The sequence below is a fragment of the Labeo rohita genome, chromosome 9 (genome assembly GCF_022985175.1).
Source record: "Labeo rohita strain BAU-BD-2019 chromosome 9, IGBB_LRoh.1.0, whole genome shotgun sequence".
NCBI classification, from domain to species: Eukaryota; Metazoa; Chordata; class Actinopteri; order Cypriniformes; family Cyprinidae; genus Labeo; species Labeo rohita.
Genome location: NC_066877.1, coordinates 12931446 through 12956869, shown reverse-complemented (window position 1 = coordinate 12956869; position 25424 = coordinate 12931446). Strand labels below are relative to the sequence as shown.

The window sequence follows — 25424 nt, the reverse complement described above, 5'->3', positions numbered from 1 at the left end:
AAAACCAGCGCATACCTGGCCCAGTCCCCTCAGCTCTACAAGCAGATGTGTATTTGTGCTGACTTTGACAAAGTCTTCTGTGTCGGACCAGGTAAAGCATAAAAATACACCCTCTTGTCTCTTTCCTTCTCTTCCATATGCTGTTCCCATCCTCAGGTCATCTCTAAATGTGGATAGAAATAAATCTGAATACCCAGACACAATCATACGCTCTAGACAGTTGCCTCAAGAGCATCTGGCCACTGTATTTCTACATCTATCTATAGAGGTCACCTTCACCAGTGTATGCAGATCAGGGCATCCTGCAGGATAAATAGACGGATTGTGCTCTTGGTGCATTTGGCGGGCACGGAAATCCCTCCTGTGCAGCACACTGAATAGAGCAAGAATATCAAACACTTTCAGCAGAGCCATGGGACATGAGACTTCAGAAAAATACAGCTCATCAGGGACCTCTGCTGATGGGAAGTCACAATGAAGAAACAGCCTTCATTTTTTTTCTTTTACCTGGAAATGTTCAAAACAAATGCGTCAGTCTGATTCTAGGCAATTGGTAATCCCATTGTTTGAGACTGAAATTTGAACATAGCAGCATTTCACAATTTTATTAGCTTTTCTATTTATTTTTAGTTTTTAATAATTCAAGTATTTAAAGGGACCCAAAAATGAAAATGACCATCCTAGGTGTAAATGACTTTCTTCTTTCAGACGAATACAATCTGAGTTTTATTAAAAAATGTCCTGGCTCCTCTAAGTTTTGTAATGGCAGTGAATGGCTGTTGAGATTTTCAAGTCTAATAAAGGACATCTATCCATCATAAAAAGTGCTCCATATGGTTTCAGGGGTTAAAGGGGTCATCGGATGCTAAGTTCACTTCTTCATGTTGTTTGAACATTAATGTGTGTTGGCAGAGTGTGTACACATCTACCCTATAATGATAAAAATCCACGCAGTGGTTTTTAATTAATCTGTAAAAATAATATCCCCTTTTTCAAATCGAGCCACTCTTAGATGCCTGTCGTTGTGGCGTCACACGGACAGAGGCCGCTCCCATGATAGTTGATTGACATGAGCGTCTTACCTCAGATCAGCTGTAACAGTCCGCCCTCTTTGTTTCAATGTCGGAGCAGGGATGTAAGTTAGACAAGAATATCTCCGATTGAGCGATTGAGGTGTTGTGTTGCTGAATGTAATAATGAACATAGTGGTCGTCATTTACTCCCGACGTCTGAGCCGCTGAAGATGCAGTAGATTACGTTTGTTTGTGAATGGAATGCGCCTCCCGATCTACATATATCTGTCTATGTTCGCACAATTCATTCACAATCCAGCGTCACTTACAGCAGAAGTGAGTATAAGGGTTTTTTTTTTATGAATCTTTGTGATCGCCTTTACTAATAAAGTTTGGCGGCTAAACGCAGAAAATGTGGCTAAAGTAAACAGACTCGTCTCTCCACAGAGAGAAGAGAGGGGCAGGGCGAGCAGAGCTCATTTGCATTTAAAGCAGCCTCGACCAGAATGAGATTATTTTTGTAGAGCTTATTTTGGCAAGGTAAAAGGGGTGTTGTTTTACACAACCATTGAGAATTTTTAACCAAAGTATATTATAGACTTTGCTTTAAGACCCTAAAGAATCATATCAACTTGTGGAAAATGGGCATCCGATGACTCCTTTAACAAAGGCCTTCTGAAGTGAATCAATTCGTTTGTGTAAGAATATGTACGTATGTAAAACTTTATAAACTGTAATCTCTAGCTTCCACTAACTGACGTACGCGCGTTCACGAGAGTGGCATTGCAGCAGATTACATAGGACCTAGGCGTTACATAGACATAGATGTACGTTCAAAGGCACAATTACAAAAAAAAAGTCAAAGAAAAAATATCAAATATCACCTCATAATGGGAAGGGTAATTTTTTATGAGATTTTTTTTTGGATTATTGATTAGAAGGTGCTCCTAAACTTTTGAGGGTGATTTAAATCATGGGGCAATTTTCATTTTTGGGTGAACTATCACTTTAAATTTATTTTCCTTTAGTAGTTAGTTTTTTAACGTTTACGTTTTACATCTTATAGTTATTTTATATGAGCTCATTTAAATGAGCAAAAGCATGAAATAGTTTTTGTTTAGGTTAACTATAATAACACTGTCAAATTTTTGTGAGCTGTGAACAATAGCAATAGTAAAATGTGTTTAAAATGAATCACCCTCTGGTTTAATTCAAATACTGAAGTTGATGTGAATGTAAATCTCCCAGTTTTTCTGTGCAAATGTTTCTCGTAGTGTTCAGAGCTGAGGACTCCAACACTCATCGCCATCTGACCGAATTCGTGGGTCTGGATATTGAAATGGCTTTCAATTACCATTACCATGAGGTCATTGACTCCATTACTGACACCATGGTTCAGATCTTTAAGGGACTACGTGACCGGTAAGAGACGTGACTCCTTCAGCATCACTTTAAAATAGCAATTTTTAAGTCCAGTTCCTTTTAATAAGAAGCAAATCACATGAGAATAAAGTCACATGAATTTCACATGAAATTCATAAAAAATGAGTCATGTATTCACGTGAAAGAAATTCCAACAATGTTAATAATAAGAAGGATATACACTGCCATCTAGTGCTTAGGTTAATACTGCAAGTCTTCTACTTTCTAAGTCTTTTACTGTGTCATTGTGTGTGTGGCAAATGTTACTTACAAAATGAAATCTGACTCAGCAGTCTCTTTATGTGGAATTCTTGAATGTTTTTTCCAATAATCACAAACATGTTTTAATGGAAGCCTTGAGAATCACTTTAGAAACTTTATTTGAAGGCTTCGATTAAATTTTGGGCCCACATTTCATGCAAATCTCTGTTCTACCTACTTATTCTCTCTCATCGTGTGTCTGTGATGTGGATGCACTCCAGGTTCCAGACAGAGATCCAGACGGTGAATAAGCAGTACCCCAGTGAGCCGTTCAAGTTCCTGGAGCCCACGCTGAGACTGGAGTATAAGGAGGCGGTGGCCATGCTCAAGGCTGCTGGGGTGGAAATGGGTGATGAAGAAGATTTGAGGTTAGTGTGGCTTTCTTTGATAGAATTTCCCACAATGCACACATAAGGAATCTGTAACAGATTTTATATCTGTAATCATTTTATTTTTTGTTCCTCAGCACACCTAATGAAAAGCTGCTCGGTCGTCTTGTGAAGGAGAAGGTAAGAAGACATAAATAATACACACCACTGTTCGAAAGTTTGTGGTCAGCAAGATGTTTTTGAAAGAAGTCTCTTATGTTCACTAATGCTGAATTGAATTGATTAAAAATACAGCTAATTTTTTTAAATATATTTTTTGTTTGTGTGATGGCTGAATTTTCAGCAGTCATTACTTCAGTTTTCAGTGTCACATGATCCTTCAGATATTCTGATTTGCTCCTCAAGAAACATTTCTGATTATTATTAATTTTGAAAACAGTTGTGCTGCTTAATATATTTGTGAAAAAGAACATTTATATTAAAATATATATTTTTATATGATAAAAAATATATTTTTTGCATCATAAATGTTATAAAATTATAACATTTGAAGCATTTTTGTGGAATAAAATAATCTTGCTTTTTAAAAAAAACTAAACAAACAAACAAAATACATGCAAGCATGTATGAAAAAACATTATTTTTTTAAAAATCTGTAACCACCTAAATTATTGGTTTAAAAAAATCATATTTGGCAAAACCAGGTAATTTACCAAACGCTTTTTAACGTTTATGACTGTTATAGTGCCAGCTGTGGTCCGATCCCCTTTAGATTTTGCATGCTTGTTTAGAATCACCTGTCACATGTGCTCAGCAGGTTTTGTGAAGTTTTGAGTTTTCCTTTAGGCTTTAAAGGATTTTGGTTAAATTTGGACAGGCCCCTATTTTTAAATGATTTCGTTATAGTTTCCCAAAGGGTAAATTTCAACTTTTTTTGATAATTATTAGCCTAGAGAGTCCAGAGAATTGTACTGCAGTGTTTTTCCAGCGAAAAACCTAGGACTAGTTCTCAATCATTTAACAAATGATCTGATTGACAGCAGTGGTTCTAAAGGCAAAGTTGCCCGGAATGAGGAGTTCTATCGTCTGATATGAATATCACACGTATATGTGAAAAAACGTGCAACGTACAATTGTTTACGCCCTTGAAAAATGAAATATTGCCCTCCAGTGGCTGATTTTTTTCAAATTTCTCTCAGACCTTTGGGGCTGTGAGGAACAGGCCCACCATTTTCCTTCCCATCAGCCTTGAGTAATCTTGTTTAACAGGTGCTTAAAATTTGTTGGCCAATGGCGGCCATGTTTTTTGAGATGCGCAAATACCCTTGTAGACACTTGTGGCACTTTGGACCAAGACTGTGCACACCAATTTTTATTTTGATAGGACAAATGGTTGCACTGTTATAGCCATTTTTATGTTTTTACCCTCTTATAGCACCACCAAGTGGCCAAGTTCCATGATTTTTTTTTTTTTTTCTTCTGTGACCTTAGATTGAGCTCTTACATAACTGTTCAGAGTTTGGTGGAGATATCTCATTCGTTTCAGGAGTTGTAGGGTTTTACTACAAGTGGCTCTGCCCCTTCCGAACGTTTTGACATCCCTTTGTGATCAACTTTTTTTTTGATAATTACTGATATTCACTTTCCAGAAAATCAAAAAATGCAAAATACCCAAAAATTTCGATTCGATCGAATCTGATTCCAAGGATTCCAGTATTTCAAATCTCTACGACTTACGGTTTGGTCTGCACAACCAGTTTTACTTGGAGATCGCTGATCCGAGACCATTCTAACAATTACAATAAGGTTTCAGCGCTGCTTGCTTGAACCCCTAAAGAACTAAAATTACTGAAATAAAAGAGTAGACATACTCTAAAGCTCCCTCTAATTTATGGAAACTACAAAAAATGGGTCATTCTGAAGTCTGTTGTGACACCTTTGTTTGCATAAGGTCAGAAAAAGAGAAAAATGACCTTGCAAATCGAACTAATCAATGTTTATAACTCCAGAAATCTTGAAACCAGGACAAAATATGTTTATACAAATGAGTGGAATATGGCCAATGTGTATTAAACACACCTTTGTGTTTATTTTAGTATGACACTGACTTCTATGTGCTGGACAAATACCCATTGGCAGTAAGGCCGTTCTACACCATGCCTGACCCCAACAACCCGGTTAGTGTTTTGAAAGCTAATAGCTAAAAGCATCACTTTTTATTCAAAGGCTGCATTGTTCATAACAAACCCCACATGTTCTTCCTGCAGAAATACTCCAACTCGTATGACATGTTCATGAGAGGAGAGGAGATCCTGTCTGGAGCTCAGAGAGTCCACGATGCCCAGCTGCTCACTGAAAGAGCAACGCACCACGGCATTGGTAACTATAGCAATGGAAAACAACAGCTGTGTTACAAAACCTAAAGATTTGCTGTTAACTATTGCTAAGCTAAGAATGTGATGCTGCAGTAAACAAGAATATACAGAACATCTGCACGTCGGGTGACCATAATGCATTTGAATTTCAACACTCTACAGTTCATCTATATGGTAAATGACTACTCCAAAGTCTGTTTTGTAGTATGTGATAAATGTTTTGCTCTGTGTTACAGATTTGGAGAAGATCAAGGCCTACATTGACTCTTTCCGTTATGGAGCTCCTCCTCATGCCGGTGGTGGCATAGGTAACAAAAAGTTTTTTTTTTTTTTTTTTTTTTTTGTTTACAATCTTGTAGTTTAGAAATGGTTTAATTCTGTAGACTAATTACTTTTTTTTACAAAGGTTTGAGGTCATTTAAAGGGAACCCTGGGTATTAAGACTTGTATAGCTTAATATAACTGAAATATGTAGTAGAAAACCCACAAGACTTACGTTATTTAAAAAATCCACATCGTTTTATACATATTTTGGACTATGGGGAGCGCAATTGTTTCGATAACATGAAATGGTGGCACTCGGTGATCTACTGTCACTACCTATTGGTATTTTTACCACAACACAACTTGGAAAATACAATACTGATACGATGCCACATTGTGCGGCTTTTGATTGTAATTTTCAGTTGAAGGGCAACAAATGAAGCGATATATGGAAGCCCGTTTTCGCCATTGAATAAAAAATAAAGGTTATTGCGACTTATCTCACAACTTTTTTTCTCAAAATTGTGAGATATAAACTCAAAATTGCGAGTTATAAAGTCAGAATTGTGAGATATAAACTCGCAATTCTGAGAAATAAAGTCAAAATTGTGTGATATAAACTTGCAATTCTGTGAACATATCAGTCTTTTTTCCCCCTCAGAACTGGACTTCATAACTCACAATTGCGAATTTTTATCTCACAATTCTGAGAAAAAAGAATTGTGAGATACAAAGTCGCAATTGCGAGGAAAAAAGTCTTTATTTCTTTATTTCTCTCAATTGTGAGTTTATATCCCGCAATTCTGACTTTATAACTTGGAATTGTGCATTTATATCTCACAGTTTTGAGAAAGAAAGTCATAATTGCGAGATAAAGTCACAATTACCTTTTTTGTTTTTTATTCAGTGGCAGAAATGGGCTTCCATAGATATAAGTTTCACTGCTTTTCCTAGCGATAAGAAGAACAGAAAAGGCTGGGAAGATGCCATGTGGACAAAAAAAACTAACTAAAGACCCACGTCTTTGTTCTCTCTACTTTAGCCCTGATTCCTTTGAGGTTTTTAGTAGACCACAGCTACTTAAAAAAGAGCTTACAAACTGTAGAGACAAGAAATGATAGATGCCATCCTGGCAGGATGTAAACATACTAATGCTAAGCCACTTAAGGAGTTTCTCAGTGCAGATTTCACTCAATATCCGGGGGGTTCAGACTCCTGGTAGGGAAAAATCAATGGTACAGCATTTGGTTTAAGCCAAAATCCATCACCAGCTGTAAGCTGTTTCAGTAGTTGTACTCATTGTATCAGTATTTTATTTTCAGAGTTGTGTTGCGGTAAAAATATCAACAGGTAGCGGCAGTAGCTCACAGAGTGCAGCCATTTCACATCAAAACGGAGCCCCCATAGTCCAAAATATGTGTAAAATGATGTGGATTTTTAAATAACGTAAATCTTTCATGGGTTTTCTACTAGATATTTCAATAAGAGACATCATTTAGGTTGTATTAAAGGAGAAGTCCACTTCCAGAACGAAAATTGACAAAAGAAAACAAAGAAATTGTTTTTTGAGGAAAACATTGTAGCATTTTTCTCCATACAGTGGACTTATATAGTGCCTCGAGTTTGAACTTGTGTAGTTTAAACTTCAAACGATCCCAAATGCGGTTGTAAACGATCCCAGCTGAGGAAGAAGGGTCTTATGTAGTGAAACGATTGGTTATCTTCATAAAAATAATACAATTTATATACTTTCTAATGTCAAACGCTCATCTTGTCTCACTCTGCCTGAACTGTTTTTTTTCTGGTTCATGACAGTTAGGGTATTTTGAAAAAATTCCCATCTCATGTTCTCCCTCAACTTCAAAATCGTCATATATTGCTGTTTTACCTTTTTTGTTAAGGGTGTTTGATTTTCTTTGCATGTTTACTTTGCAAAGACTGGGTTGGTACTTCTGCAGTGATATAGGATGATTATGTAATTATTTTTGAAGTTGAGGGAGAAAATACAATGGAAGTATTCCGACATACCTTAACTGTCTTGAACCATAATACACAGAGTTCAGGGAGAGCAAGACAAGACGAGCTTTTGAGATGAAAAAGTATTTAAATTTTATTTTTTTAAAATGAAAATATTGTTTTGCTAGATAAGACCCTTCTTCCTTGATTGGGATCGTTTACAACCAGATTAGGGATCGTTTGAAGCCGCGTTTAAACTGCATTTTGGAAGTTCAAAATCAGGGCACCATTATATGGAGAAAAATCCTAAAATGTTTCCCTTAAAAAACATAATTTCTTTACGGCTGAAGAAAGAAAGACATGAACAACTTGGATGACAAGGGGGTAAGTACATTATCTGTCAATTTTTGCTCTGTAAGTGGACTTCTCCTTTAAGCCAAATAAACAGTCTGGGTGAGCATTAGAGACATATTTCAAAAACATAAAATTGTACTTTCCCCAAACTTTTTCATGGCAGGTGATTAAGATTTTCAGTTCCAGTGTTTCAGTTCTCATTTTAAAATATCTGTGGCACTAGTGCATGATGTAAAATGTTTGCCATCTCTTAGGTCTGGAGAGAGTGACCATGCTGTATCTCGGCCTACATAACGTACGTCAGACCTCCATGTTCCCCCGTGACCCCAAACGCCTGACCCCATAAAGATCAAAGCAGCCAGTCGGCTTCTTGTCTCCCATCCCGCCTGAAGCAGTAGAACCTCTCGGACACCCAGCCATCAGGGATCTGGACGTGCCAGGATGTGGAAGTGCCATGATGATTTACCAACACACTTTTATAATGCTTACTACCAGACACAACAAGATGTTAGATAAAACTAATGTACTATGAAGGGAATCAATGTTAACTGTTAAATAATCCAGGTGATATTGGGACATGTATTATTAAAATCATACTGTACATGTAGGTGTTTTTCTACTGATGATGTTTCTTGACACCAAGTTTTGGAGAATTCTAACAAATATTTAAACAATACCTGCACAATAAATTAACTAAATGGGATGTTTCTGAGTATTTATATACTATCTTTAAACAGCCACATTTTCTTTATTATGGCTAGTAATAATCATACATCTGTTAACAGTTTCTCTTCAGTTTATTTCCCTTCAGGTTATAGACTAAATATTGATAATGCATTTATCAAATCACAGTGTAGCTGTTTTAGTTCACGCTCAAGCTTTTACAGTAGAATGCAAATATGTGGAACGTTACAAAAATAAAGTGCTTGTGTATAAAGTGACAATCAATTTGGTAAAAGTATGAGTAGCCTCTGTAGAACAATATTTAAAGCAACACAACTAAATTATTTTAATAACGGTAGTGTTGAAGGTAATATTTGAGATGCATGTGATTGGAAAAAGTCAAGATAAGCTCAAAGAAAAATCAGTCTCTTGAGACAGAAACGCTTGAACACACGCGTCTGTTTACTCTGAAGAGCTTCCCGTGATATGCAGGAGGAAGATAAAGATCTGGACGATATCAACATAGAGGGAAAGAGCTCCGAAGACATATTCCTCAGGGCTGATGCTGTTCGCTCGGTTTCCAATGAGCAACTGAGTGTGGTAAGCCAAAAACTATAAAAACAAAAGCAATCATTAAGTATTCCCTTGTGAAAAAAGGGTGCTTAAATTGTATGTGTACTTTAAACTGAAAAAGTATATTTTTACAAAACCGTACCTACTGATATATAATATTAATGAAATAAAAGGCCACTTGGAGAATAGACTTTACACTTTAGACTATTACACTCTTAAAGTATTAGTTATATATATTTTCCAGAACACCCCGTCATCCAAGATGTTCATGTCTTTCTTTCTTCAGTCATAAAAAATGTTTTTTGAGGAAAACATTTTAGGGTTTCTCTCCATATAATGGACCTCTATGGTGCCCCTGAGTTTGAACTTCCAAAATGCAGTTTAAATGCAGCTTCAAAGCAGGGATGGACGATATCTTATCGTTTGCGATACACCGGTAAAAAAATTCTCCACGATAAGAATTTGTCTTCCCGCAATAATAACGATAAAGTCTAGTTGTTGACATATTTCTGTGTGCGACAGTACGGAGTGACATGCTAAAGGCAGACATAAAACTAGTATATCCCTAAATGAAAATCTCTGGAACTGGTTTGGTCAAAACTGTGCATTGCGACAAAAATCAATCCGAGCCTTGAATAACGTTAACTGTACTAAGTAGCAAGTGTGCAATGCAGTTTTGCATGTGTTTGAGCCCGTTTACAAACCTGTTGCCCTGGTGAAAAAACCAGCATATGCTGGTAGGTATGTTTTGATGCTGGGATGCTGGTTAGGTAGGTTTTGATGCTGGTTTAAGCTGGTCCTTTGCTGGTTTATGCTGGTCCTTAGCTGGTTTAAGCTGGTCCTTTGCTGGTTTATACTGGTCCTTAGCTGGTTTAAGCTGGACCTTTGCTGGTTTTTGCTGGTCATGTTGCTGGTCAAGGACCAGCATGAACCAGCAAAGGACCAGCATAAACCAGCATCAAAACCTACCTTCCAGCGTATGCTGTTTTTTTCACCAGGGTGTCCAACAAAGATATAATTTATTGGTATGCTTTTTCTCCAAATTAACTTCATAACATAGTCAAGTGTTTTAAATAACCTTTTGCAATCAGACGTGGCTTCATATCACAGAATGAGGCAGAAATCATACTATTTTATAGTATTATAAAGGCTATGTCGATTAGAATTGCATTCTAAATATAATTTATCCTTATAACAATACACAGACAAACCATATATTGTATCAGTCGTATGTTTATTGTCTTCAAGTTTCCTCAGTAAAAATCTATCTGGGTTTTATTCAGCTACAGCAATAACTGGATTAAAGATTTCCTGAAGCGTTGTCAATACTATTACTTCTACTGTAAAGCATATGTAGAGTTTCTGCAAGGGTGGCCTCCGGCTTCCGAATCAGAAAGACCTTATTGCCAAGTGTGTTTCACAAGGAATTCGTCGAATTTAGGAGCTTCCAGTACAGAAAGTACAAACAATTTAAGTCACATTCCAGTGAATTAAACAGTCATTACATTAGGTGTGTACTCAATAATGCTCACAACACCCTACTTTGGGTAAAAATAGGAAAGACTTTTCTTTAAAGTAACAGGATTTCCCTGAACTATGGTCATTAATCGTCAATAAATAAGAGAAATTATCGTGATAATTTTTTAAGTCCATATCGCCCATCCCTACTTCAAAAGGCTCTATACAATCCCAGCCGCGGGAAGAAGTGTCTTATCTAGCGAAACGATCTGTTATTTTCAAAAAATAAATAAATAAATAAATAAAATAAAAAAAATAACGGCTAGATAAGATCCTTCTTCCTCGGCTGGGATTGTTTAGAGCCCTTTAAAGCTGCATTTTGGTTCAGTTCAAATTTGGGGGCACCATAGAAGTCCACTATATGGAGATAATTCCTGAAATGTTTTCTTCAAAAAACATAATTTCTTTACGACTGAAGAAAAAAAAAAGACGTAAACATCTTAGATGACAAGGGGGGTTCAAATTAAAAGTTTTGAAGGACATTTTAAATCATTGCTTAAATAAACTTTGGTCATGATTACAAGAAATACACTAAATTTAAAGTGTTGACTAACATACTATGATCATAATTTGAACTGTAGTGTGATTGCATGTTACTTATGAAGATAATATATTTTTAATGTAGTGATTTGGAGTTTCATCAATACAAATTTGTATTTACGATTATATGTAAATTCATGACATACCATTTTCAATGGAAATGCCATTAAAGTAAATATGATTTTAAATGCATAATTTTGATTATGTAATTATGAAATTTAATCACTCCTATTGATCAAGAAACACTCTAAAGTCCAGCATTTAATATTTATGTCATTGTAAATAACATGAAATTAAGTGTTTGTCCAAAAACGCTTACATACACTGCAGTTCAAAAGTTTGGGATCAGTAACATTTTTTATTTTTTTAAGGAAGTCACTTTTGCAGAACTTATGCTCATAAAAGTTGCATTTATTTGATAAAAAATACAAAAGAAATGAAATATTAATGCAATTTAAAATTAACAGGTTTCTATCAATGTACTTTTAAAATATAATTTATTTCTGTGATTGATCAAAGCTGAATTTTCAGCATGATTACTCCAGTCTTCAGTGTCACATGATCCCCCTTTTTTTTGGAAACTGTGATACTTTTTTCAGGACTGTTTGATGAATAAAAAGATAAAAAGAACAGCATTTATTCCAAACAGAAAACTTTTTTTTTTGTTGTTAACAATATAAGTCTTTTCTATTACTTTTTGTCAATTTAACACATCCTTGCTGAATAAAAATATTAGTTTCTTTGAAAGAAAGAAAGAAAACATTTCTGACCCCAAATTTTGAACAGAAGTGTATATTGTTAACAAAAATTCTATTTTAAATAAATGCTGTTTTTTTAAATGTTTTATTCATCAAAGTCTTGAAAAAAGTATCACAGGTTCCAAATAAATTATATATATATATATATATATATGCATTTAGTATATTATATATATATATATATATATATATAATTCAGCTTTGCATCACAGGAATACATTATATTTTAAAGTATATGAAAATAGCAATAATATTTCACAATAAACATAAAAAAATCTTACTGATCCCAAACTTTTGAACGCCAGTTCAAAATTCTTTTAAAATATGTTTACTCTTTTAACAATATGCAAAGTGTACTTCTTTTTCACATGTTTTGGGATTCATTTTCAACAATTATGGGGAATAACTTTGCAACATTAAATAATGTTTCATATACTCACCAAGGTAAAGACTATTGCTCCACAAGCACCATACAGCATATGCAGCCAGGGCACCTGAGACATTGATGGTATATTATCATATAACAGGTATATAGTAGTCAACATTTGAAGTGGATCAAAACCTTTCATCAAAGTTGTCCTAAAACCAAAACAGTACCTACAAAACAGACTTTACATCTAACTTTCCAAACACAAGGCTGCTAAGCAAATCTAAAATATGCAGTTGGCAGACTGTTTTTGACTCCATGGTCTGCAACACTAATAAAGTTCCTTAGTTTGAGTTCAAAAGGGCACTCCAGTAAAATAATTTAGATTAAAATCATGAGATTTCATGATTCCAGATGTTATTAAACCCATATTCTGATAGCTAACAACTAAATGTTCAGTCTGTTCTCCACACAATGCTACTAAATGTTTCCAGAAGACTTGGAAGACAGAGAATGGGTTGTATGGACTATAGTTTAAATATATTTTTATGCTATTGTATTGTTAGTTTGACTGTCCTTGTTTGGCAAGAGTGTAATGATTTGTAACAGTGTTTTTTTCACAATGCTGCCAACTTGCTTCCATTGAAAATGCATTACTGTAATGTGTTTTCTGTTGTTTTAAACAAACTGAAGGACAAGTCAAAAATATTTTATGTGGTTATTACATTACATGCCACATTACATGCCACAAATGTAGGCTCATACAAGAGAGACCAATCATATAAACTACAATATTTCTTCTAGTATGTTTCTGTAATTATGAAAAAGCTGCCTTTTTTCAAACGTTTGTCTGCCTTAGTGGGCCTCTATTTGAGAAGCATTGCTTCAAACTGCCAAATCATTTTCACTGACTGAAATAATGACATAATGGCCTCACTTACATACTGAAAGGAGAGTACAATGGATGTGATAATGCCAGTCACCAGAAGAACCACACAAAGAGCACACAGCAGACCTGTGCACGAGGTGAAGTCAACCTGTTCAAACACAGAAAACATGGCTTTATTTATAAAAAAACCTGTAAGGTGTAGCACTAGAAATGAAAGTAAAAAGGTAGATTTCATAAGTAAAATGAGAAAAATTTACAGAAAAGCAAAAATGATCCATTAAAAAGCAGAGTACACAAAAAACAGTTTTGTCTCAAGTAAGCATGAGACATTTACCAGCAAGCCATGAATGTTTAAAAAGAGACAGATGATCATTGTAATCAAATACAATGGGGTTATTTTACACAAGCAACAAAGTAGCATTCACCACCAAGTAGTCGATCAGAGCCGTGGCTGCTGCCACAGCAGGTCTTACCTTGGTCTGAAAACAGAAGACTGTGACGATTATACACACTATTGCTGTGATCCCCAGGGCAAGGAACACTGCTTTGGTGTCAAAATAACTGTAAATAATGGCAGACGGAAAAAAAAACAAGAGCTTATCTGATGTTTAAAAGCAAACACATGCAGTGTGCGAAACTGATTAAAATCTACTCTTACCTTGATATTGTTCCCGTCATGTAAGACAATGTAAGGGTCTGTAGAGGACAGAATTATAAATAATAAATAATTCAACGTGAATGCCTGTGAAAGCATAGTTAAATGCAATTATCACTTACAAAAACGAACAGGAGTATTAAATTCCATGGATGACGTCTCCTAAAAACAAGTCAGGGGTTACAATATTAATTAGATATTCTGGTGCTTGTAATGTAAATAGTGAAAAAAATTGCTGAACTCACCTCGGCCCTTCACAGCAAACCAGCGTAAGGTAAGTAACAAGATACACCGGGCTGTGAAAAAAAAAAAATGCATATTCAAAAGTTTGTGGTGAGTAAATTGTTTTTTTAAAGAAACACTTATTCACTATTATTATACTTATTCAACAAGGAACCATGAAATTGTTTAAAAGTGACAGTAAAGACATTTAAAATATTACAAAAGATTTCTTTTTTAAATAAATGCATCCTCAAGCAACAAATCAACAAATTAGAATGATTTATGAATATAATCTTGGGAATCATAAAAGACTTAAAAACATCAAAAATTCTTACCAACCCTAAACTTTTGAACAGTACTGTAATATATAAGATATTTTTTTATCATTTTCTCATAAACATTACTGTAAAATAACTCACAATGATGCCCAATAAATGGCAGGATTTTGGACCACAAAAAGACGCACAGGCTCACTGTAAGAATGTATGAAAACACAATTTTATAACATTAGTATGCATAATGCATTATATTGCATAAAAGTTCATAAAAGTTCTGTTGTTTTGTGGATTGGTTGTACTTACACAAACGTAAACACTGCAATGATTGAAGTAGTGATTAACAGCTGAACGGCTAAAATAAGGTAAACCTGGTACAAAAATGAACACAAGCCAATTTCTTTTTCATTTTATTTCTACATTTTCATATTTATAAATCTGTAGTACTAGTTCTACTTAAAAATAAATATTTTCGATATATTCCACCTTTCTAATAAAGGCATGCCGAACACTCATGCTGTCCCATACGCCAGTTGATGAAATACCCTCTGCATCTCCTACAACAAAACAATGAGTACAAAAAAACATATTTTATCATAAAAGTATCACACAGTAAATATTTACTGTGCCAGATATTTGCCAGATACTTAACTAACTAACAAGAGTGCATAGTTACTGAATAAAAAGCAGATCGCAAAACCAGTCACAAGGGTCGTTTTTTTAAAAATTAGATTAATACATCATCTGAAAGCTGAATAAATAGCTGTTAGGATAGGACAATATTTGGCAGAGATACAACTATTTGAAAATCTGGAATCTGAGGGTGAGATTAAGAAAATCATCTTCAAAGTTGTCCAAATGAAGATCTTAGTAATGCATATCACTATTAAAAAATTAAGTTTGATATATTTACGGTAGGAAATTTACAAAATGTCTTCACTGAACATGATCCTAATGATTTTTTTTGCATAAACAAAAAAATCTATTATTTTGACCCATACAAATGTAATATTGGCTATTGCTACAAATATACCCGTGCTACTTATGACTGGTTTTGTGGTCCAGGGTCACATATCTTAAGAAAGATAAAAGAGAATACAAACATGTCAGAACTAAAAAATGCAAAGGTAGGCTGCACTCTACAACAGTTTGCTGGAAAGAAACTTGATTTACGCATACAAAAACAAACAAATACAGTACATAAGTAATAGATTACATTTCATGATTGAAATGAGACTTAATTCTTACTTAGGTTGGAGGAAAATATTCCTGGTGCTATAAAGGACGGCATCATAGATGGCATGGCTGAAGGGCAGTATCCAGGACCCTGCCAAAGCCCTGCTTGGGGGTGTACGCCAGGCTGTCCTGGGCCCGTGTACACCCCTGGCTGGACTGAAAATCCGTAGGGAGGGTATGGATAGTTTCCATGCTGCTGCTGCTGCTGCTGTCTTGACTCCTCATAACTCGGAGGGGGGTCTGACTTTGACATTGTGATGTCCCTGAAATACAAGCCACATAATTAAAGAATAATTAACTACTACTTACACAAATAACAGAATATCCAATGCATTCCAAGAAGATAAAACAATAGGCTATATACAAAATAAGTAACGTTACGTAGAGTTACATAAATAATAGAGTAGTAGTTTATTTTTACTTAAAATAAGTTTTTTAAACAACAAAAGTGATCTGTTCCTGGTTGTTTTGCTAGTGTGACATCAGCATATTTATAATTATTGTCAATTAATGCAGTAATTTTTCGCTTACCACGTTTGCTGTGACCTCAGCAACGGGACTGAATGAAATGAGAGCGCACCGAATAAACTTGTTCTCCTGTACGTAAATAACGCAGCATGTGATGAAGCGTTCTGATTGGCTGGAACCAGGCAACACAACTAGGAGGAGTTGTGCCATCTCCAGTTTCCAGGGTTCTGTCCTCACTGGACAGCGCTCAGTATCTACTTCCCTAATTAGTTTAGTCACCTCACCAAGTTACCGTATTGTGTGACCACTGTTTAGTATTTGAAATTATTTTAACTATTCCTTCTTTTTTGGTGACCTGAACAGATATGTTTATTATGTTTATTATTATATATCTTCACCTGAACATATTGTCTTATTTATAACACTTAGCATTTATTCAACAAGTACAGAGGGACTTGTTGAATGTTAGATCTGTGTGATGGTCATAATTAGTTAATGACTTTGTAGTAAAACCTGTCTACCAACAGACGGCGCTAAAACATAACTGTTTATTTATGAACACTCACAGCGGTTAAAACAGAGTCGATACAAAGTTTGTTGTGTAGATATATGATCAGTGTGCTCTTTATCTTTGATTTGTATAAGATTTAATTAATTATTTTTAAAAGAAATGTACGATTCAAAATAGCAAATCTCACACTGACTTACCTTTTCAGATCGTTCTCCATTCAAAAGTGGCAGACAGGAATGACATAATTGTAATATTTGCATACTTAGCTGTGACTGGTCATCTTTCTTGGCTTTATTTTAACTGCATTGTGATATGATATATACAGTACTGTGCAAAAGTCTTAGACCACTAGTATTTTCACCAGCTAAAAAATGGTTTAAAATAAGTTATTTCTATCTTTTGCTGTAGTGTGTCAGTAAAAAATATCGGTTTACATTTCCAAACATTCTGTTTGCCATTAATTGTAATAATCTAGTGAGATTTTTGTTTCCACAAGGAGTCTGACAACAGCCAGTGCTCCACACTGAGATCTGATCTCATCATCATCCAGTCTGTCTCTGGAATGACATGAAGACACAGAAAAACTGAGACGGACTAAATCCAGAAGAACTGTGGCAACATCTCCAAGATGTTTCAAGTAACCTACCTGCAAAGCTACCTGAAAAACTATGCACAAGTGCACATAGGGCAAAAGCTGCTTTAAACGCAAAGCATGGTCACATCAAATGCTTGTTTATTTTAGTTTATTTTTTAAAAGTTCTTTGATAAAAAAATCTATTTATGACATTATTTTTGACAGCATCCTCATTTTATGTGCCTAACTGCCTAAAAATTTTAACAGTACTGTAGCTTTGTAGGTATGGGTCTCTTAAAGCATCTTGGAGATGTTGCCACAGTTCTTCTGGATTTAGTCTGTCTCCGTTTTTTCTGTTTCTTAAGACAGTCTGGATTGAATGATGGAGAGATCAGGTCTCTGTTTGCACAAGGAGTCTGACAACAGCCTGTGCTCCATACAAAAACCTCACTGGATTATTATAATTAATGGTAAAATGAATGTTTAGAAATGTAAACTGATATTTCCTACTGACACACTACAGCAAAAGACCGGCTTTAACTGACTTTAAACCATTTTTTAGCTGATGAAAATACTAGTGGCCTAAGACTTTTGCACAGTACTGTATATATATATATATATATATATATACATTTAACGTATCATTTATGGCACTGGCATCTTTAGTGAATGCAGTTTCACTTTTTTGTAATCTTTTTTTTTTTTACACACACAACACATAGCATACAAATTATATATAATATATATTTTTAGAGATCAGATTGAAATAAATATTAGATTAAGAAATGAAATCGAATAGTTACTTTTGTTTTCATGCTTATTGCTTAAAGAATAAAAATAATTTGACTGTATAAAAAGGAAGAAGGAAAAAAAAATGACAAAGAAAAATGTTCAGCATGCTGTGGGTTGTAGAGATTATGAAAATGTTATGATTTTAACCTTCTTATAATTCTGTATTGGCATGAAGGCAAAGATTCTGTAATGCCCCACAGAGGACCTGCTTATCAGAGTCCTGCAGGAGTCAGAAACGGCATCTATTCACACCTATAAATGCTCTTATGATGTACAAGTACAAGCCCACCTTTTGTCAGTTCACTGGACAAAGCATCAATTTTGAACATTTATTTACACATCATTTAGCAAAAATTCTTCTGATATCACATTTCAGATATATGGTAACATTATTATTTCCCCTGTGTGTTTTTTTTTTAATTAATAGTTACAAAAACTACACATTGCAATGTATGTAAAGGTTTGAATGAAAAAGAGCTGCATGGAGGTTTTGGCTGGCGGATAAGACCTTGGTCGTCTCTGCATGTCTAGGCCTTCATTTCTGCTTTACTGATTTCAGTCTAGACACACTTTAACATACCCCAGAACACCATAAATTATTCAACCAGCTTTTTGCATTATACTCACAGAAATATAACTGAATGTATCTTGTATCACATCGTATTGCATGCATACCTCAAAGCAATGCTCAGCTAGAAAAATATTTAAGTGGTACTGTAGAAATATAATATTCTCCCATTTTCAATATGAGATAATAAAGAGCAGCAACTCAGAAAGTGGAGAAAAACGCAGAACACAACCATTAAAAAAACAAACAAACAAACAAACAAACAAAAAACGTTCAATTTACTTGCATACTGTGAAGAAACATTATTTATTATATGTGCAATAATGTAAAAAAAAAATCAACAACCATAGATGTATAACAATCACGAACAATACAATTATTTTATAATTAAATAATAATAACAACAACAACATGTCAGCAATATAATACAACAACAACAACAATAATAATAATAATAGTAATCAGATGTCTTGTTTATCTGACAGTTTCTTTGCTCTCAAGTAAACAGAATGGGGAGTAGTATGACTTTTATTTTGAAACTTTTATTTTATTTTGGTATTTCCGGAACTGTCATTGTAAACTCTTTAGATTTTACGGAGTTGTCATGCTGTTTACATTGGAATTGAATACATAAACAAACACGTTTTTTGTAGTTTTTGCCACGTTGAAGCGAAACATGGAATGACATTTATGCATCAAATCCAATCACTGAAGGGGTTTGAGTACTTCCTGCTCGACCATCTGTTTACTTCACCCTCAGCTGTATTTTAGAGCTTTTTGTACATATACAATTGTAAATATAAGAAGAAGTAATCATGCTGAAGGCTGTTATTCTTATCGGGGGTCCTCAAAAAGGTGAGTAAATATCCCTCAGATTCGTATCAGTGGTGCAGATTGACACCACCGCAATTTTGTCTGTTCTGCCATATTAAGAACCATATTTTGTGATATTCTCAGCCTTGTCAGTAAGGACAGGACTTTTTAATTCATAAATACGCCTTAAAGATAAGTTTGGTAGTTTTGTGCACATGTTATCATTTTGGTAATATTTACATATCATTGGTAATGTTATGTTGATGTAAAGTGCACTCTGAAAGGACAAGAGAAGCAATCTAGTTATTTAATATGGAAAAAAAAAAAAATCATTAAAGCACATCAAAAGTTAAATTATGATAAAACGGAAATCTTTGGTAGACCATTAATTATTATCATTAATGGACACAGTATTTCGCACACTATAGTCAAGAGCTGGCTCTACATGGTAACGGAGCTGACACTAACTTTACAATTTTTAATTAAGTAAAAAAAAAAAAAAAAAAAAAAAAAAAATATATATATATATATATATATATATTTTTTTTTTTTTTTACTTAAGATGACCCACTCACATAAAATGGACACTGCAAAAACTAATTTATATATATATTATTTATATATATATATATATATATGTGTGTGTGTGTGTGTGTATAAGAAAAATAAAACGATCTTTAATGGACATGAAATGTACCCTTAATGATAGAAAGTCTGATTCTGTGTTCTTGCTGTTCATACAGGCACCCGGTTTCGCCCCCTTTCTTTTGAGGTGCCCAAACCTCTGTTTCCAGTGGCTGGAGTGCCAATGTTACAGCATCATATTGAGGCCTGTTCTAAGGTACTTATTTTCAGTTCATACAGAGATAAATATGTATTTTGTTAATTTTTCTATGGGGAAAAATTATACGTTTGTTAAATTTGTTGACTTATTTTTTCTTTAGCTTCCGAATATGAAGGAGATCTTACTTATTGGCTTTTATCAGCCCAATGAAGAACTAAACAGATTTTTGTCATGCACCCAACAAGATTACAAAATCTCCGTAAGGTAAGTTACCTTACAATATTTATATTATGTAACATTTAAATTTATTGTTTTGAAAATCAGAAAAGTCCCTTCAATCAAGGGCTTTATTTACATGGATTGTCTAAAATCCCCTCAGATACCTTCAGGAATATGCTGCTCTGGGCACAGGAGGAGGAATCTACCATTTCAGAGATCAGATCCTGTCGGGCAGTCCAGAGGCATTCTTTGTCATGAATGCTGACGTGTGCTCAGAGTTTCCTCTCCCAGAGATGGTGGACTTCCAGAAGGAGCATGGAGACGCTTATAGTTTTGTCATCCTCGGCACCACGGTTAGGAGCTCTTATGTTTATGCTTCAAACTAGTGGATGTATTGTATTGAAAGAAACAAGCCAGGCCACATATAAAACAGGTTTCTCAATTGATTATTTATTTATTTTTCTATTTTATCTACTTGTTTTCTTTTTATTTATTATAAAAAATGACCCTCTGACACTAGCATTCTCTATTCTTGTTCTGTTCTTTTGACTTATATATTTAAAATAACTTATTTATTTTAAAAAAAGCATTCCCTCTTTTTTTTCTACTCTACTTGTTTTTATATATATATATATATATATAAAGTGCTACGTTTACTGCATTTGGCCGACCGAGACGAGTCACAGCACTTACATATTATTGCTCTTTGGTTGGTTTTGATTGCTTCTATTGTCCTCATTTGGATAAAAGCATTTGCTTAATGGCTAAATGTAAATGATTATTAGCTTGTTTTTAATTGTTGTGGTGCTTGAAAATCAAATCTGATTGTTTCAGGCCAACAGAAAACAGTCCCTGAACTACGGCTGCATTGTTGAGAATGAACAAACTGATGAGGTAATCAAGATCTTTTTCCTTCTTACTTTAAAAACCTGAAGCAATAACAAATAAAATCATAATTGTCTCATCATATCCTCCAGGTGTTGCATTATGTTGAGAAGCCAAGCACATTTGTGAGTGACATAATCAACTGTGGAATATACCTGTTCACTCCAGAGATATTCCAGCACATCGGAGCAGTTTTCCAGAAGAACCAACAGGACATGCTGTTGTGAGTGGGATGAATCCTGTAGGGTTTTTAAGAGGAAGTGCATGCATAATCAGTTTCTTTTCCTTGGTTCTCTTCATTTGTCTTTTCCCCTTTAACTCCTTCCTGTCTGCCATCATTCTGTTTCCTGTTCCATCATCAGATATTACGATGAGGGGTAAGTTTGAACGTGGACTAACGGTCTGGTTGGGTTTGGATGTAGAACGAGAAGCGGCAAGTGTGATGTAGATTTTGTAGTGAGCTTACCTGCTTGTATGATCTGTCAACTAGATTCATGTTAGCATGTTGTGGTATGACGATAACACATCACACATGTCGTGATAACATCACAAACATTGATTTGAAGCAAAAAGTATCTAAAAATTCCAGTTGAACATGATTATCTAAAACATAATGTGTAATGATGGCTTGATCAAAGGCTTGTTAAAAATCAGCTCCCCTATGGAGAAAATGAATGTAATTTCTAACTTACAGAACCTGATTGTTGCATTTTACCGAGCATTCTGATTTACTAATAAATGCAATACGTTTTGAAAGTTAAATACATTGCAAATTTCATTTCATGTTGTTTTTAACCCCCTGCATCATCACCTTTCATTTTCATTCATATGTTTTTGTTCAAGTTATCTTTTTAATTATGTGTTTGTTCATCATAGTGTCATTTCATGGTTCATAGAAAATTCTCCTGATATCACCAGAGGGTGAAATTAAGACTTTGCTACTATGCGGTTGTGTGTTGCAGAGAGGAGCAGTCCAACGGCTGGCATCGTGCAGAGGTGATCCGTCTGGAGCAGGACATCTTCACAGCGCTGGCAGGCCAGGGCAAATTATATGTGTACAAAACAGACCGCTTCTGGAGCCAAATCAAATCTGCAGGGTTAGTTGCTGACATATGCTGTTTTATTACAATTATGCACCGATTATGTTGCTGCATTTTTTCTGTAACTACATTTGATACTCTGTTTGTGTGTGTGATTGTAGTTAATTCTCCCCTTTTTTTTTCAGATCTGCAATCTATGCAAGCCGTTTGTATCTTAATCAATATCACCAAACCCATCCAGAGAGGTTAGCCACTAATAGAGAAGGAGGGCCGAAGACCAGAGGTAAATTCTTAGTGGAGGTGTGAATTTTGTGGTCCAGCAGAGCTCTTTATGCAGTCCTTCTAATGCTTTTTTTTACTTTAGGAAATGTTTATATACATCCAACTGCCAACATTGATCCAACTGCTGTGGTAAGTGTGTTTCTCTTCTATAGTTTCTCAGCATAAAATATTTGCAATGTGACACTTGCTATATGTTCAGCAGGATATATGCAAAAATGGTAACGCTTGGGATTTAATTTTGTGCATTTTTAGTTATGATATTAACATAATTTAATTTTCTTACATTCTTAGTCATGTCAAAATAAAACAAAAAGTCTCCAGTTAATAAGTTACACGCTTTTGAAGAGATCGTTCACCCAAAAATGAAAATTCTGTCATTAATTACTCATGTCATTCCAAACCCGTAAGGGCTTTGTTCATCTTCGGAACACAAATGAAATGTATTTTTGATGAAATCCAAGAGCTTTCTGACCCTGCATAAACAGCAAGGCCCAGAAAGGTAGCAAGGACATTGTTAACATAGTCTATGTGACATCAGTGGTTCAACCTTTATGCTATGAAGCTATGAGAAAACTTTTTGTGCACAAAGAAAACAAAAAGGACTTTATTCAATAATTTCATCTCTTCTGTGTTGGTCACATTATGCGTACTCATATGCAGCTATTACAGAAGGTTCAAACGCTCACTGATGCTTCAGAAGGAAACACAATGCATTAAAGGTGAAGTCCACTTCCAGACCAAAAATATACAGATATTGTACTCACCCCCTTGTCATCCAAGATGTTCATGTCTGTCTGTCTTCAGCCGTAAAGAAATTAGTTTTTTGAAGAAAACATTTTAGGATTTTTCTCCATATAATGCACTGATATGGTGCCCCGATTGTGAACTTCCAAAATGCAGTTTAAGTGCGTCTTTAAGCAATCCCAAATGCAGTTGTAGACGATCCCAACCGAGGAAGAAGGGTCTTGCGAAACGACCAGTTATTTTCATTCAAAATACAATCGCTTACAACCGCAAGTTTTGTTCTGGAAGTGAACTTTTCCTTTAAGAGCTGGGGGCGAAAACTTTTAGAATTTGAAGATGAGGGTAAATTTAACTTATTTTGTCTTCTGGGAAACATGTAAGTAGCTTCTGAAGGGCAGTACCGATTGAAAAAATATGATATTTAGGCAAAGAAGGAAAAATGTAAACATCTTCATGTTTCATGAAAAGATGGATCTCAAAATCATACAGTTATTGTTTGAAAGGGTTCAAATACACAAAAAATGCTAAGAATTTGTGGTACCTGAAGGATTTTTCTGAAGAACAGCAGGCAGTTTAACTGTTCAGGACAAACAAAAGTCTCATGAACAGCTGTCAGTAAACAAAAAAACAGCTGTGGATCATTCAGGTAACAACACAGTAATAAGAATCAAGCGTATGTAAACTTGGGGTCAATTTAATAAATTCAACTATTATTTTCTTTTGTGGACTATATGTAAATGTATTTTATAATAAAAATCTTAAACTGGGTCAGTACTTAAAAATAAATAAATAAATAAATACTATGCATTTTGTGCGGTTCCTCTTATTTTGGTAAAATAATTCTGAAAGGTGTATGTGAACTTTTGACCTCAGCTATTACTTACATCATACCTTTAGTTCATGCTATATTGTTCCTTTTCTTTTTTAGTTAGGTCCAAACGTGTCCATAGGAACAGGCGTAACAATCGGTGCAGGAGTTCGTGTGAGGGAGTCCATCATCCTCCATGGTGCTACTTTACAGGTGAGCTCATGCTCCTAATCAGTGGCACAGAACACTCGCTTTCTCTTTCTATTGCTTTGTCTGGCATTTAAAACCACTGAGTCACCACAATATGTACTATATATACCAACTGTGTGTTCTGTAGGATCACAGCTGCGTGCTGAACAGCATTGTGGGCTGGGGCAGCACCATTGGCAAATGGGCCAGAGTGGAAGGGACCCCAAGTGACCCCAATCCTAATGATCCATATGCCAAAATTGACAGCGAGACGCTGTTTAGAGATGGAAAACTAACACCCTCCATTACAATTCTAGGTAATTTTATAGGACGTCATCACAAATATGTATTTGAAAGTGATTCATCTAATGTGACTTCTCACTGCTTCTTTCTCTGTGTCATCAGGCTGTAATGTAAATATCCCATCTGAAGTGATCATACTCAACTCCATCGTCCTGCCACATAAAGACCTCAACAGAAGCTTCAAAAACCAGATCATACTGTAGTGTCATTTGCAAACAAATAAAACAGGTATTTAAAATGAAAATGATGGATGAATCATATGAAGATTCAGTGGTGGTTGTGTTTAAAATGTCAGCTACCGTATTGTGCATATGGATTAACCATTGTACAGTGTTATCACGTCAAGGCTGAATAAAACAAATGACTTCTCTTTGTTAAGCTGTTTCTGAAATGACTTGAAATTCATTTTATTTACAACTCCTTGGCTCCCTGTTGTCAGTGAAATGTCAAAGATATTTACAGAAAAGTACAAAAGCAAAATGTTGTTTATTTGTGCAGTCTGTTACCATTTCGTTTCAGCATTTAACGTCGTGTAGAACAAAAAAGGGTAAGACAAATGGTAAAATCTTGTAATTGGATACCAATCGTGTTGGTAATTGTTTTGAATAATTGATGTTTCTTTGACTGCTCCCTTTTTGAAAGCAGAGCTCAGTGCAAGAGTCAGACATCTGCAATAAATTATTTTTTGATGAAGTCACAAAAGGTAATAAAGTAATTTACTGCTGCCCTTGTAGAAAATCTGTCTATATTTATGGTTAAACAGCTACAAGACCA

At 34.9% G+C, this 25424-nt stretch overlaps 3 protein-coding genes across 4 annotated transcripts in view; 2 read left to right on the top strand and 1 right to left on the bottom strand.

Moving 5' to 3' along the window:
* dars1 (aspartyl-tRNA synthetase 1) overlaps positions 1-8677 on the top strand; it is a 49647-nt gene extending 40970 nt beyond the window's left edge. Inside the window, exons 11-18 of the mRNA XM_051119370.1 lie at positions 1-91; positions 2288-2435; positions 2918-3064; positions 3163-3205; positions 5122-5202; positions 5293-5404; positions 5637-5708; positions 8229-8677. The exon at positions 1-91 is cut by the window's left edge and continues 44 nt beyond it. Of these exons, the coding sequence (XP_050975327.1) occupies positions 1-91; positions 2288-2435; positions 2918-3064; positions 3163-3205; positions 5122-5202; positions 5293-5404; positions 5637-5708; positions 8229-8320 (786 nt within the window). The 3' untranslated portion in view covers positions 8321-8677. The remainder of the gene's footprint in view (positions 92-2287; positions 2436-2917; positions 3065-3162; positions 3206-5121; positions 5203-5292; positions 5405-5636; positions 5709-8228) is intronic.
* A 75-nt stretch (positions 8678-8752) lies between these two features.
* LOC127170985 (protein lifeguard 3) lies at positions 8753-16262 on the bottom strand. The gene is made up of 12 exons (XM_051119371.1): positions 16202-16262; positions 15683-15933; positions 14921-14991; positions 14741-14805; positions 14579-14632; positions 14183-14233; positions 14060-14099; positions 13941-13978; positions 13756-13843; positions 13335-13430; positions 12467-12520; positions 8753-9249 (listed from the first exon to the last, which is right to left on the bottom strand). Exons 2-12 carry the CDS (start codon positions 15921-15923, stop codon positions 9100-9102), a joined length of 948 nt encoding a protein of 315 aa, XP_050975328.1. The 5' UTR covers positions 15924-15933; positions 16202-16262; the 3' UTR covers positions 8753-9099.
* Positions 16263-19147: 2885 nt separating this feature from the next.
* Positions 19148-25028, top strand: gmppaa (GDP-mannose pyrophosphorylase Aa). 2 transcript variants are annotated; one of them, XM_051119900.1, is made up of 13 exons: positions 19148-19438; positions 20140-20237; positions 20341-20444; positions 20560-20752; positions 21234-21293; positions 21377-21507; positions 21647-21661; positions 22247-22381; positions 22510-22607; positions 22689-22735; positions 24279-24371; positions 24496-24664; positions 24753-25028. In XM_051119900.1, the coding sequence occupies exons 1-13, from the start codon at positions 19399-19401 to the stop codon at positions 24851-24853; spliced, it is 1284 nt and encodes a 427-aa protein (XP_050975857.1). In that variant the 5' UTR covers positions 19148-19398; the 3' UTR covers positions 24854-25028. The 2 variants fall into 2 exon arrangements, with proteins under 2 accessions (XP_050975857.1, XP_050975858.1); XM_051119901.1 differs by lacking the exon at positions 21647-21661.
* Positions 25029-25424: the final 396 nt, after the last annotated feature.

Excerpts from the sequence above, each read along its gene's own strand:
- gmppaa (XM_051119900.1), top strand. The coding sequence starts at position 19,399 with ATGCTGAAGGCTGTTATTCTTATCGGGGGTCCTCAAAAAG. Across the intron at positions 20,445-20,559 it reads GATTACAAAATCTCCGTAAG|ATACCTTCAGGAATATGCTG; the intron begins GTAAGTTACCTT and ends AAATCCCCTCAG. Across the intron at positions 21,294-21,376 it reads AGAATGAACAAACTGATGAG|GTGTTGCATTATGTTGAGAA; the intron begins GTAATCAAGATC and ends CATATCCTCCAG.
- LOC127170985 (XM_051119371.1), bottom strand. The coding sequence starts at position 15,923 with ATGTCAAAGTCAGACCCCCCTCCGAGTTATGAGGAGTCAAGACAGCAG. Across the intron at positions 14,100-14,182 it reads GTTTGCTGTGAAGGGCCGAG|GAGACGTCATCCATGGAATT; the intron begins GTGAGTTCAGCA and ends ACTTGTTTTTAG. Across the intron at positions 13,431-13,755 it reads TCTTCTGTTTTCAGACCAAG|GTTGACTTCACCTCGTGCAC; the intron begins GTAAGACCTGCT and ends GTGTTTGAACAG.